The sequence below is a fragment of the Eleutherodactylus coqui genome, chromosome 5 (assembly GCF_035609145.1).
Source record: "Eleutherodactylus coqui strain aEleCoq1 chromosome 5, aEleCoq1.hap1, whole genome shotgun sequence".
Taxonomy (NCBI): domain Eukaryota; kingdom Metazoa; phylum Chordata; class Amphibia; order Anura; family Eleutherodactylidae; genus Eleutherodactylus; species Eleutherodactylus coqui.
The window spans coordinates 247,221,317-247,234,828 of record NC_089841.1 but is presented as its reverse complement, the minus strand read 5'-3'; the positions used below and the strand labels follow the sequence as shown (position 1 = coordinate 247,234,828).

The 13,512-nt window shown below is 47.0% G+C and overlaps 2 protein-coding genes across 2 annotated transcripts in view; one reads left to right on the top strand and one right to left on the bottom strand.

Moving 5' to 3' along the window:
• The window catches only part of LOC136628956 (sorting nexin-30-like), a 41,385-nt gene extending 30,293 nt beyond the window's left edge, over positions 1-11,092 (bottom strand). The window contains exons 1-4 of the mRNA XM_066605028.1: positions 10,921-11,092; positions 6,696-6,859; positions 4,791-4,889; positions 608-729 (exon numbers count right to left, since the gene is read on the bottom strand). Coding sequence (XP_066461125.1) covers positions 608-729; positions 4,791-4,889; positions 6,696-6,859; positions 10,921-10,940 — 405 coding nt within the window. The 5' untranslated portion in view covers positions 10,941-11,092. The remainder of the gene's footprint in view (positions 1-607; positions 730-4,790; positions 4,890-6,695; positions 6,860-10,920) is intronic.
• Positions 11,093-11,316: 224 nt separating this feature from the next.
• PTBP3 (polypyrimidine tract binding protein 3) overlaps positions 11,317-13,512 on the top strand; it is a 140,087-nt gene continuing 137,891 nt past the window's right edge. The window contains exon 1 of the mRNA XM_066604431.1: positions 11,317-11,381. Within this exon, the coding sequence (XP_066460528.1) occupies positions 11,340-11,381 (42 nt within the window). The 5' untranslated portion in view covers positions 11,317-11,339. The remainder of the gene's footprint in view (positions 11,382-13,512) is intronic.

Here is a 13,512-nt window from a genome sequence, read left to right as displayed (position 1 = left end):
TTCTTGAGGATAAATTTAATAAGAAGGAAAAAAAAAAAAAAAAAAGTCAAGAGTACTCTAAAATGGTACAATTATAAACTACAGGTCGTCCTGCAAAAAAAAAAAAAAAAAAAGGAGCCGTCACACAACTCCCTCTAAGGTAAAATAAAAGTTATGGGGGGGGGGGGGGGGGGTCAGAAGTTGGCAACAGAAGCATTTTAAAAGTAGTAAAAAACAAAAACACACCTATTTTAACTTTGGTACAGCTGTAAATTGCACCAACTCAGAGATTCAAGTTAACATGCCACGTTTTACCACACTGTGTACGCTGTAAACACACACACACACACACACACACACCTCCGGAATTTGCTTGTTCCATTTCATCTATTTTCAAACAAAGTTTTTAAGTATATTATAAGGTTTAAATGGTACCACTGAAAAATACCACTTGTGCTGCAAAAAACACAAGGCCTCAGTTGGCTGTGCTGAAGGAAAATGAAGAAAAAGAAGGGACGAAAAATGTCCTCAAGAGCTTACAAATATAGGCCTATAACTGCAGCCGGACTTCAATATCAACGATTACTATCACATATGACATATTTCAGTGTGAAGGTTTTCCACATACTACATACGTGAGATATGTTCCTCTAGTGTTGATGCCCATCATAAGATCGACTTTTTTCATTGGCGTATCCAGAGTGTTGGTGAGGCTGATGGCACTGGCATTGTTCACCAGGATGTCTATACCTGTACAGGCAAGTAAAATATATATTACAAGAAGCACATTTGTATCCTTGACTTAAAGGGGTTGTCCCGCGCCGAGACAGGTTTTTTTTTTTTCAACCCCCCCCCCCCCCGTTTAGCGCGAGACAACCCCGATGCAGGGACTTAAAAAAAACAAAACAGCACAGCGCTTACCTGAATCCCCGCGCTCCGGTGACTTCTATACTTACCGGTTGAAGATGGCCGCCGGGGTCTGCTCCCTCTGTGGACCGCAGCTCTTCTGTGCGGTCCATTGCCGATTCCAGCCTCCTGATTGGCTGGAATCAGCACGTGACGGGGCGGAGCTACACGGAGCCCCATAGAGAACAGCAGAAGACCCGGACTGCGAAAGCGCGTCTAATTTGGCCATTAGACGGCGAAAATTAGACGGCAACCATGGAGACGAGGACGCCAGCAACGGAGCAGGTAAGTGAAAAACTTTTGATAACTTCTGTATGGCTCATAATTAATGCACAATGTACATTACAAAGTGCATTAATATGGCCATACAGAAGTGTATAGACCCACTTGCTGCCGCGGACAACCCCTTTAAATAAGGAATCAAGAGGTGGAAAGGGAAACAAAAACGTAAGGATCCTAGTAACAGAATGCAGCTGTCTGTTTAGGCTGTGTTCACATGTTGTAGAAATGTTGTGGATAAGTTGCGGACCTGCAGGTTAGACTTACAGTATAGTTACAGCTTCTCCCCTCTACATGCGAACGGGATGTTCTTTAACCCCTTCCCGCAACAGGGTGTAAACTTAAACCCTGGGGATAGTACGAGATCACTTATGATCTCGCGCTATCCCGCAGCGGGAGCTGGCTGTCAGTCATAGCCAGCCCCCCGCTGCAGCAGCGGGGGTGCATCGGAGATGCGCCCCCTGCTGTTAAGCCCTTCCCTGCCGCAATCTATGTAGATCGCGGCATGGGAAGGGTTCACAGAGGGAGCGCGCTGGCGTCCTGTAGTGTCATAGCTTGTGATCGCTGTATAAGCGATAAGGCATGGCAGGGCAGTAGCCCTGCCATGCTTTATCACAGCGATCATCAGTGCAGTGTTGCAAGTCCCCCAGGGGTACTCAAATTCTGTAAAAAAAAAAATTTTTAAAAAATTTAAACCCCACATATTTGGTATTGTCGCGTCCGTAACAACGCGTACAATAAGTTGCACACGCTTTTGACTGTGCACGGAAAAAAGCGCTAAAAAAAACTGAGGCAAAAATGCTAATTTTTAGCTTTTTGCCTACCTAAAAACACAATAAAAGTGATCAAAAAAGCCATATGTACCCCAAAATGGTACCAATAAAAACTACAGCTCGTCTCGCAAAAAATAAGCCCTCATAGAGCTCTGTACATAGAAAAATAAGAAAAAGTTACAAGACTTTGAATGCAGCGATTTCGAAAAAAAAAAAAAAAAAAAAAAAAAAAAGATTTCCCAGTTTTTATTGGTACCCCCCCCAAAAAAAGAATTTTTGTATCGTTGTAACTGTACCGACCCGCAGAAAAAAAAATGTATTGTGTCATTTATGCTGCACGATTAACGCTGTAAAAAAATATATATATATATACATATATATAAAAATATAATAAATGGCAGAATTGATGCGTTTTCTCTCCCTGCCATCATAAAAAAAAATAAATAAATAAAAATAATAAAAGTTTTACAATATAGTCAATGTACCCAAAAGTGGCACCGATAAAAACTACAGTTCGCCACTCAAAAAACAAGCCCTTCCTCGGCCGCGTCAATGGAAAAATAAAAAAGTTATGACTTTTGAAAAATGAAGAAAATGCGACAAAAATCGTTGCGTCCTTAAGCCCAAAATAGGCCGTGTCCTTAAGGGGTTAATCCCCATTCACTTTCATAGTAAACTTTTCTGCTGCTTTCCGCAATGTTTGAATGCGTACCCTATGAACACTGATGACATATCTACAGGATACCTATAAATGCTTACTACGTAGGTGAGCAGCTAAGGTACTAGATAACTGTAGGCTTAACCCATTCAATCCCAAAACCTGTTTGCTTTTCCTGGGATGAGGTATATTTTTAGATGCTGCCACTTAATGCACTATATATTGTACTGAAAAACGTTTAAAACATTTCTAACTGGGTTAAAAAAAATAAAAGCAATGATTCCATTTTTGGGGTCCTGTTTTTATGATGTACAACATGCGGCAAAAGTTAAAGGGGTTGTCCCGCGGCAGCAAGTGGGTCTATACACTTCTGTATGGCCATATTAATGCACATTGTGCATTAATTATGAGCCATACAGAAGTTATAAAAAGTTTTTTTACTTACCTGCTCCGTTGCTAGCTTCCTCGTTCCCATGGAGCCGACTAATTTTCGCCCTCCGATGGCCAAATTAGCCGCGCTTGCGCAGTCCGGGTCTTCTGCTCTCTTCAATGGAGCCGCTCGTGCAGAATGCCGGCTCCGTGTAGCTCCGCCCCGTCACGTGCCGATTCCAGCCAATCAGGAGGCTGGAATCGGCAATGGACCGCACAGAAGAGCTGCGGTCCACGGAGGGAGCAGACCCCGGCGGCCATCTTCAGCAGGTAAGTATGAAGACGCCGGACCGCCGGGATTCAGGTAAGCGCTGAGCGGTTTGTTTTTTTAACCCCTGCATCGGGGTTGTCTCGCGCCGAACGGAGGGGGGGGGGGGGGGTGTTTAAAAAAAAACCACGTTTCGGCGCGGGACAACCCCTTTAAATGCTAACTTTATTCTGCGGGGCCGTGTGATTACAGCAATACCAATTTATAGAGATTCTTTTTGCTGTACTAAAAGAAAATAAAAATATATTTTCAAAAACATTTGACTTCCTGTCGCCATCCTCTGACCGACGGAAATATTTTTATTTTCCCCCTTGGTATATAAAGCGTGCAAAGGAGGACTTGTAGTTTCTATTGGTATCATTTTGGGGTACAAACAATTTTTTGATCGCTCCACTTGGAGATGCGGTGACCAAAAAAAAAAAAAAAAACAAAAAAACATAGTTCTGGCATAGTATATTTTTTTTCTAATGCAGTTCAATATGTGGGATAAATAAATCACTAATTTAAAAAACAAAAAACAAAAAAAACAAAACAAAAAACACACGACTTTTATGGACACTGCAATACCAAATAAGTTCTTAGCCCCCACAGGGCATATGAAGCAGTATTTTTATTAGTTCCTGTATGTGACCTGAACTAGTTTATATTATGTTTCTGCATATTAAGCAGTGTAAGGTTGCTAAGACGCCTGAATGGCGATCTTACTGCAGAGGACTGTTTGGGAGCCAGACAAAGTTTCTTCCCTTCTTTGGGCCATTTAAATGCCGCTGTCAGAATTGACAGCAACAGCTAAATGGTTAAAGACTAAAATGGGAGTGATCTCAGATTGTGGCTGGGTGTCAGCTGTCAACGACAGCCGACACCTGGCGGGTATGGAGCAGTCTTCGCTCCTAGGTCAGCTCCATACACCCCCCTCCGCCAGAGGTTGTACATGTACATCCTCTTGTAGGAAGCGGTTAAGGATCAATTTGGTCAATAGCCATTACTCCCGACTCACCTTAGACCATGCAAGTTAATTCAATTGAGAGCAGGGAAAATGCGGACTGACCGGCAGAGGTGTCACTTATGCTGGGGAACCATTTGGATCAGAAAGGTAAAAGCCAACCAATCCAATCAAGGTTTCTCCCAAAGGCGGCTCTCTTGCAGAGGTCTGACAGGCCCCATTGGAAGCTATGGCTAGAAACATATGTTATTCTTGATACTAGTTTAAAAAAAAAAAAGTGTCCCCGACTGTCACCGCACATCAGTATTGCAATCTTTGGTTTTAGACATCAGTTGTACTCCATCACTGGTACAGTACCGCTAGGGTGTGCAGCCCTGTACAATGCTGAAGAGGCTAAAATTATTCTAGAAGCTCCTTAAATAGGGAAAATATTATGTAGTGTTTGTAGGAAGTAAAAGAAAACCAGCAACAAATGCCTGCAAACATCAGCCGCATTCTCAGGATTGGTTTTGCCAAAATAAATATGCCCAAATTCCGTGGAAAGAGATGCAATACCTCCGAATGTTTTCACTGCCTTTTCCACTGCCTCACTGAGCTGATTCTCATCTCTCACATCGACAACGCAAGCTAAAGCCTTTCCACCAGCAGCTTCAACTAGGAAAAGAAGAAAATACATGGAAAAGTCAGTCTAAAGCCCGGCATTTAACATCCCTTATACCGACACACTGGGTTTTACTTTAATGTTTGGCAGCAAAACGGCACAAAGTTCCAGTTCCTATAGTATTTACAGAGAAACGGTTTAGAGAATTGTAGAAAACGGTGGAGTTTGTCGCTCTTGTGTGACTGGTTGATGATTTTCACCCAAAAAAGTAAAAAAGTCATACACTGGTAAGGCCGCCTGCAGACGACCAAGTCAGATCCCGCTGCAAGGATTCTCGCAGGAGGACGCGGACCCGTGCCCCCTGCAGAGACCTGCATCTCCTCTTCTCTGTGATGTGCCGGCTGCTCTCCAGCCGGCGCATGCACAGAGCAGAGCCGCGGGTCTCTACTGACATTTTTATGCAGGCCTCTGCAAGACCCACACAGAAATAGAACATGCTGCGATTTGTTTTCCGCACGTGTTTTCACACGGACAAAGCGCAGCTGTGTGCATAGGTTTGCATGCAATCCTATGGCAGCGGACACAGGCGGAAATTCTGCAGAATTTCTGCCCGTGTGCCGGGAGCCTATATCAGACGTTGGATCAGTAGCAAACGTTTTATAACTAGTTCTTATTCATTCATACATTAGCAATTCTTTTGTTGATGTTGTGGCCATTTTTACAATTTTGGATTCAGGGTTTCCTATGGGGGGGGGGGGCTTTTTCTTTCTGCCATTATACAATGGTGCCATCTGCTGGCTAGAGCCAGTACTGGGGTATGGGACATGCTGGAGAGGCCCCCCGACTACACAGCGGCCAGTAATCTACAGTAAGAATACCCTGCCGGATGGCTTCCGACATTGGAGCTGAAGAGAAAACAAAAAAACAAACAAACTCAGGACCCCACATTCCACATACAAAAATGCTCGAGTCTCCCATTCTAGTCAATGGGGTTCGTTACTCGAGTAGAGCTCTCGAATTTTAAGAAAAGCTCGACTCAAATAACGCGGACCCGAGCATTTGGGTGCTCGCTCATCTCTAGCCATAATACGTCATATGCAGATTGTTTCCAATCCCTTCAATTTGTCAGCAACTGAACTGCTGCTATTTGTCTTCATGCAGAAATAATTGGGAAGGAAAAAGATCATGAATAGAGATGAGCGAGCGTACTCGGAAAAGCACTACTCGCTCGAGTAATTTGCTTTATCCGAGTATCGCTGTGCTCGTCCCTGAAGATTCGGGTGCCGGCACGGAGCGGGGAGCTGCAGGGGAGAGCGGGGAGGAACGGAGGGGAGATCTTTCTCTCCCTGTCTCCCGCCCGCTCTCCCCTGCTCCCCGCTGCGACTCACCTGTCAGCCGCAGCGGCACCCGAATCTTCAGGGACGAGCACAGCGATACTCGGATAAAGCAAATTACTCGAGCGAGTACCGCTTATCCGAGTACGCTCGCTCATCTCTAGTCATGAATATTACAATGTTGTAGAGTCGAACCTCCAACCATTGGCCAAACTCCACTAAAGGCAGCGGAATGGGTAAGTGGCCGTTACAGATTCAGGGTTATAGGTGTTCTCCATATCTGTGTCTTTGTTGCCCAGAGCAGCTAATCAAATCCTAGCTTTCATTTCTTAATCAGCTGTGGGAGAACTAAAGCTGCCCTGTGATAGGCTGCTGCAGGCAACAACAACAGTTTTGATAAAGGAGGTCCAATAGGAATATACATAATAAAAGCCATACAATAAAAAGGTAATAAGAGGTCTCCTTATGTATATTAATGAAAATCTCATCTGATATGGAAAACTTAAGATAAATCCTGAAACCTACTTTCCTCGGCTGCAGTATAGACTGTTCCTGGCAGCTTTGGGTGCGGTTCTGAGGTTTTCGCTGCTACGACCACGTTGGCACCATCTCTGGCAGCTTTTAAGGCTATGGCCTTTCCAATGCCACGGCTGGCGCCAGTGATAAACAGAGTGCATCCTGCAAGTCTCCTATAAGGAAATGGAAGATGGTCAACAAGGTGGTTCAAGGTTACTGAGCAGGTGCAGCTATGGTGAAGGTACACCGACTGTGCGGAATTAGGTTAATATTGGGCTTCTTGCAAATGAATCATGTGCAGAGCTCAGGGATCTAGGACAGTCTTACTGATGGTCACAACAGGTCCAAAGTCCCACCTCACACTAGTGGAATTGAGGAAGGGGGGGGGGGGGGGCTGCAGTAACTAGCACAATAGGACATAATGGGATTTAATTTTTTTTTTTTTTTTTTAAACACAGAATAAAAACAATTAAATACATTTTTTTTCAAAAAAGGTCGCCTGCACAGCCCTACTGGCTGTAATGTGTCACCTATTGCAAATATGGACATCAAAATCGCTCATGTAAGTAATCCATTCTGCTGGGCAAGATGTACCCCTCCCCACTTGTTGCAGTCTCTGTTACTAGACACAGGCATCACTTGACAACAGGCAGTGGACAGTAAGTTAGAAGAAAGGGAAACCCCTAGTGGTCAGAACTTTGGAGTGATTTCTCAGGCAAAAAAAAAAAGAAGGTAAATTATGTAAATACTGCTTCTTCAACAAACTTGTGTTTATATGATAGCTGGTTTGATAAAACAGGGCTGTTCGGGATTCACCAATAAGGGAAAAGATGCTGAATTCTATTTTCCCAATATTAAGTTTTTAAAAGCAGAAGAAGTATTAGGATATAGCCGATAGGCACTCTAGGATTCTGGACAGCGGAGAGGTAACATCCGGGCAGGAGATGTAAAGCGGAGTATCGCAAGTGTAAATTAGGAACTGAAAGTCACGGGTCTCTATGTGGAGTCCGAGGTCGAAGGTATAGACCGAAAAGGACAGAGCCCTGAAAGAGGCCAACAGAGAGGGAGACAAGAGGGGGAGAGCACGCGGGAAATAAACTAAACGTCTGAGGAGATGATGGAGGAGGGGGTATTATTGTATCTTGACGCCAACGGAAGCTAGAGGTTTGATCGGGCTTCCATGGAGGAACGCCCGTCACACCCCTAGCTCCCGATTGGTGGAATAGCTAAAGGTCCTGCAATGGATTAGGGGCAGAAGTGGCTGTGTGTCACAGTCCCTGGCGCTGTTGCTTCGGGACGTCCTCATCCACTCAGCAGACTTCTCCGCACCACTGTGGGACCGCTGCTGTGGTCCTGCAGTCTGCGGCTGCCGCCTGTCAGTGTCCCTTCCCCCGGCTTCTGTGGCCTCCCTGCTGCCGGCCGCGATGTGAAATTGACATGGGAAGGGGGTGGGGCTTGTGGGCCGCCGCCGGGAAAGCCATTTCACGGCACTGTGGCCTCCCTACTGCTGACCCCGCTCTGCGCTTAAACACATAGGGGGGTGCCGTAGGCGGGGACGCCCCTTGCAGCTGGGGCTGCGTGGCTGCAGGGGTATGCATTTAAAAGAAATACTTAGTGGCCTGCCAGGACCTGCAGCTGAGCCAGCTCTGCAGCCAATCATCCACAGGGGGCGTCACCCCCTCTCAATCTTGTCTCTACCAGGACTTCATGGTGGCGTCAAGATATAATACTGGAGAAGGGACCGGGGGCTGTAATGTTAAAGGATAAGAGTTTGGCTACAAGCCAACGAGTGAGAGCGCATGTTTTGTGGTCATCTCACCCACACGGACCCCGACATTGCATGCTCTATGCTAATCTGTGAAGAAGCTTGAGAATAGGACATGCAAACATTCTTTTTTTTTATATGGTTTATGTGTGGCCATCCTCATGGTCTACTATGGGGCCGTGTGCGGTCAGCCTATTCCACGGACGACACAAGGCCTGAAAATACAGCGCTGTAAAGGGGCCCTTAGAGCAGGATTTGAAAAAACGGTCTTAATTATGTTCTGATGTATTTCAGTTCCTCCAAAAGAAAGAATATTTTTATTCGCTGGCAGCATGCAGAAGTCTTGCTAGAGCTATGAGGAATACAGGCACATTTTAAAGGCCCTTTTACACGCAAGGATTATCACTCAAAATTCGTTCAAACAGCCAAAAGTGAGCGATAATCATTGCATGTATACGCAGGCAGTCGTGCACTTTTTCGGTCACTTGTTGTTTAGTCATCAGTCTTGAGCAGCTTGAGGGGAGTAAACAATGTACTCATTGTGTTTGCCCTGCATACATAATGAGCACCTTGTTTACTCATGATGGGAGAAGACAATGGAATTTGCAGGCCAGATAATCCCTTGCATAAGCACACGCCCACCTGAGCAAACAACTCACTCTACTTCTACTAAAGTTTACCTTAGCTAATGAGGGAAATACAGCCATTATCAGTACGCGTGATTTTAGGCAAAAATGTTATCAATTTGTTCAGCAGTTTAAGCGACTATCTTTGCGTGTAAAAGGGCCCTTAGAGAGTTGCAGAACTTTTCATTATACAGTGATAAGGCTCAGTTCACACCTCTTTTTTGAAGATGTTTGATGTACATGGGTGACCCCACACCAACATATGCTGGTGGAGTGATACAATGCTCCTGTATGGGTCAGCATGGTTTATTTCCTCGCTGCACAGGAAGTGGCCTTCTACTAGACCTTCCTATGTGCAGGGGCACAGTACGCATATATTGATATTCCGCAGCATAGACGATTCCAGCAACCTCATTGGTTGTTGGGCATCACATGGATACACATCGTGCACGTGGATACAGTTACACAGCTGTGCACGAATAATAACGTGGCCATGTTTTGCTCGTGCTGAGAGGAACGTATCTGACATAAGCTGGCTAGGTGCATGTGCCCATGTTTTCTCGTGCTAAGAGGGCGATGTTCGGTCATGTCTACGCCCACATGGCCACATGCAGCAGCTGACCTAGGCATCTTATGTCAGATACCTTCCTCTCAGCACGAGTAAGCATATATTTCCTAGATGCAGCAGCTACGTTCCTCTCAGCACGAGCAAAACATGGCCTCATCTCTGAGCACGTGATTCACATGCACAGTTGTGTAACTGTATCCGTGTGCATGATGTGTATCCATGTGATGCCCAACAACCAATGAGGTTGCTGGAATCGTCTATGCTGCAGAATATCAATATATGCGCACAGTACACAACGCATGCTACAATGAGAGCGGCGGCTAATATTCCATGTGAACAGTGCCTTACAGGGCTTGTCCCATTATTAAAGAGGGCCTCCGCCACTTCCAGAATGAAATAGTATTTTATTTAGACCTCATAGATAAAAAAAAAAAATAATAATAATAATAATCTTCCCCCAATTTTTTTTTTTCTGCTTACATGTTTCGAACTTGGCCATGCTATGAATAAGAGCTCTGTTCAAAACATGCAAGCGCAAAAAAAAATGGGGGGGGGGGGGGGGGGGGGGGAATTTTCTTTTATCTACGATGTCTAAATAAAATAGTGTTTTTATTCTGGAATCCACGGACGTGCCGGAGGTTCTGTCTTCTATTGCTGTGGGGTGTGCCTGCAGCGGACGGTCGTTGTGTCCAGGCAGTGAGTCGGTGTTTCGGATTTACATTGAAGGGGGCCTGCCACGTCCTCTGAAGCAGCTGCACGTCTTTAAAGCCGCGTCCCCACTGACTCCAACACCATTTGTATTTTTTGTCCCACCCCCCGTTTGACGGCACCCATTAGAAGGTTCCTGGCTGCCATGGCGATCGAACGGCACCCAACATCACATTGAGGAGGGGATGGCAGGGGGGAGGGAGTTGCTTCAGACCCCGACTGATTGGGGCATTGGGTCAGAATGGACAGCGTGGCTTAGAAGGTCAGCAGCTGGGTTAGCGATGCTGCTGGCAATGACAAACAGGCGGAGCTTGGGGCGGATTATCTGCACTCCAAGCATTCTCTGAGTGCATTTATGAATACGCCTTTATAATACAGCGCCATCTGGTGATCAGAGCGTGTCGCAATGTGCACGTCCACCTAATGAACCGCACATAGGAGGACGCACGTGCCCAGTCACCCTCCGGGCAGCCAATAGGTATGGAAGGGAGGAGCCAGAGTTACACTGCCACCAAGGAGGCAGAACATGTGAAGGAAGTCATGGCATACATGTAAGTGGTCACTCACCCGGTGTTCGGCAGCATCATGTCCTTCCGCTTCACACCTGTCACTAGACAAAGTACAAGGAGGCAGCAGTTAGACTGTGACCTTTACTCCACCCGTCACGTAGTAAAGGTCAGCGCCAAGGTGCAGGTGATATGGAAGCCGCCATGACGAGGCTGTCACTTCCACAGGACATACTTACCTCCCAACTGTGGCAGCTCCGTCCGGTCACCGCTCACCGGGCTTCTTCTGAGGGGAGTCCCAGTCCTAGCCAATCAGCGCTTACTCGCTACGACACGTAGCCAATCAGCGCTCACCTCGCTACGACGGGTAGCCAATCAGCGCTCACCTCGCTGCACCCTCTCACATGTGCGGCGTCCGAGAGAGAGGCTTGGAGCGCAGAGAGCCCGTCTTACCTTTTATGCTATGGAGGGAGGACGCTGATGCAGGCAGTGTGGGGTGCACCACTACCCAGCAGCCCTCAGGTACCTGTGGGGGAATTCATGTCTGCTTGTTGCTTAGGAACAACTTTTTAAGTTGGTTCTCATACTTATTTGCCTTGTACTGGGAAAAGTTTGTGTGTTTTTTTTTGCTCCTTTTAATCTAAATGTCCCAATTTTGGGTTAATGGCGATTAAACTTTAGGGCTCGTTCACACAAGTGTATTTGTGCTGCGCAATATGCAGTGAATAGAACCTATTGGTTTCAATGGGCTTGTTCGCTTGCGCTGAGCTTTTCACGGCATTGTGTGAATACGCCCTTTAGAAGCCCATTGAAATCAATGGGCGTGCATAAGTATCTGCGAAACGCGCAGGAACCCGCCTATTCGCGCACAAGATCAATGCAGTTTTGTGCGTTGCTTTTTACGTGCACAAATACGGTGTGTAGCTAAGCGAGTAAAATGCCTGCGCCTCTTTCTTGCCTATCGGCAGTGAACGGCGTGTCTCCGCCCGTGATTACACTGCGTGTTCACAGACCGAAATACGTGTACGCCCAAGTGACTCCACCAATTGCGCTTCACAAGCGGAGCGTTCCAGTAATATCCTGACAACGTGGCGGAGATAAAACTGTGTGTAGCAGTTGTCACTCCCCCCCCCCCCCCCCCCCCCCCCCCCCCCGCTTGGCGGTAGGTTATACAGGGGTGCTACCAGCAGGGGGCATTAATGAACAGAATTCTCTTTCAAAGTAAAAATGGCACGAGCATTTAAAGGGGTTTCCCAGGCAATGCTGCTGTCCGTACCACGCTACACCAGAGTTGGAGTGGAAGCCGCTGCTCTGACCCCTGTGTAGTGGCCTGTGCTCGTAATCGCGGATGCAGCCCTCAACAGGACCTCATCCTGCAATTACAAACGCCAGCCACTACTCAAGGGTTGGAGCAGTGGCTTCCACTCCAACTCCGGTGTATCCTGGCGCTGCCTGAAATTCACCTTTTACTTGGTATTGAGGAAGGAAATATCGCGTAATCCGACCTCACACAGCCGGATGAAGAATTGACTTGCGGAGGACTTCAGCGGATTCCAGCTGTGGCTCTGCGTACGGACGCGTAATGTACTGCGTATGACCGTCTGCTTACGTGAAATATCGCAGCGGAATCAGACCCAGCGCCCTCCAGGGGCCCCATACTCACCTCGCCGGATTCGCAGCGAGAGTCTCAGCCGATGCACAGGACGCGCTGGGCTGTGACGCGGATTCACTTAATACTTCTGCTGTGCTCACAGCGCGGAGTATCGTGGGACGGACGGCTTCTATTGAGAGCAATGGAAGGCGTCCCTGCGATTTTCTGCGATGAATAGAACATGCTGTGATTCTCCCTCGCGAGTGGAAAATCCTGCACGCCCCGTCCGCCCCGCACAGCTCTGCTGCACGCACGCCCCGTCCGCCCCGCACAGCTCTGCTGCACGCACGCCCCGTCCGCCCCGCACAGCTCTGCTGCACGCACGCCCCGCACAGCTCTGCTGCACGCACATTCGCACGCCCCACACAACTCTGCTGCATACATTATTTGTTGGTGTATGCTTGTTTAGAATCGGTGATGATGTCACCATCATTCAATCAGGGGCGGAGCTAAGAGCTGGTGACTGATCACATGACAGTGACATCAGAGGTCCTGTCGGCACATGGCTGCTGTTTTTTATGCTTTAGGAGCTGCAATGATGTCACCATAATGTGATCAGGGGCGGAGCATGAGAAGCGCTTACACACTCACGGACAAGTGGTCATTAGCACTTTAGTAGCGGAGCTTTTATTTTAAAAAAATTGCAGAAAAACCGCCATAAGGTCGGCTCACGCATCGCTGAGAGGCTCTGTTAGGAGCCGCTGTTACAGATCCTGTTAAGTTACCTCGAAAAATGCTGACCTTGTAATGGAAACCTGACAGACCACATTGTAGGTAATGGGGTCTGTCCGTCGCCGTTACAGTCTGCACCTGCAGGGACCGGCACTGCCATTGTTTGTCCTGTTCTGCCTCTATGGAGCAGAACAATGGAAAGCTAGAATGTCAGGCTCACATGTGAACAGCCCATCCCGAGCATACAGCGTGCAAGAGGGAAAACACCCCAAATAAAAATGCCCTTTTTATGTAGTTGTATTTTATGTTTCAGCATCTGGCTTCAGGGAT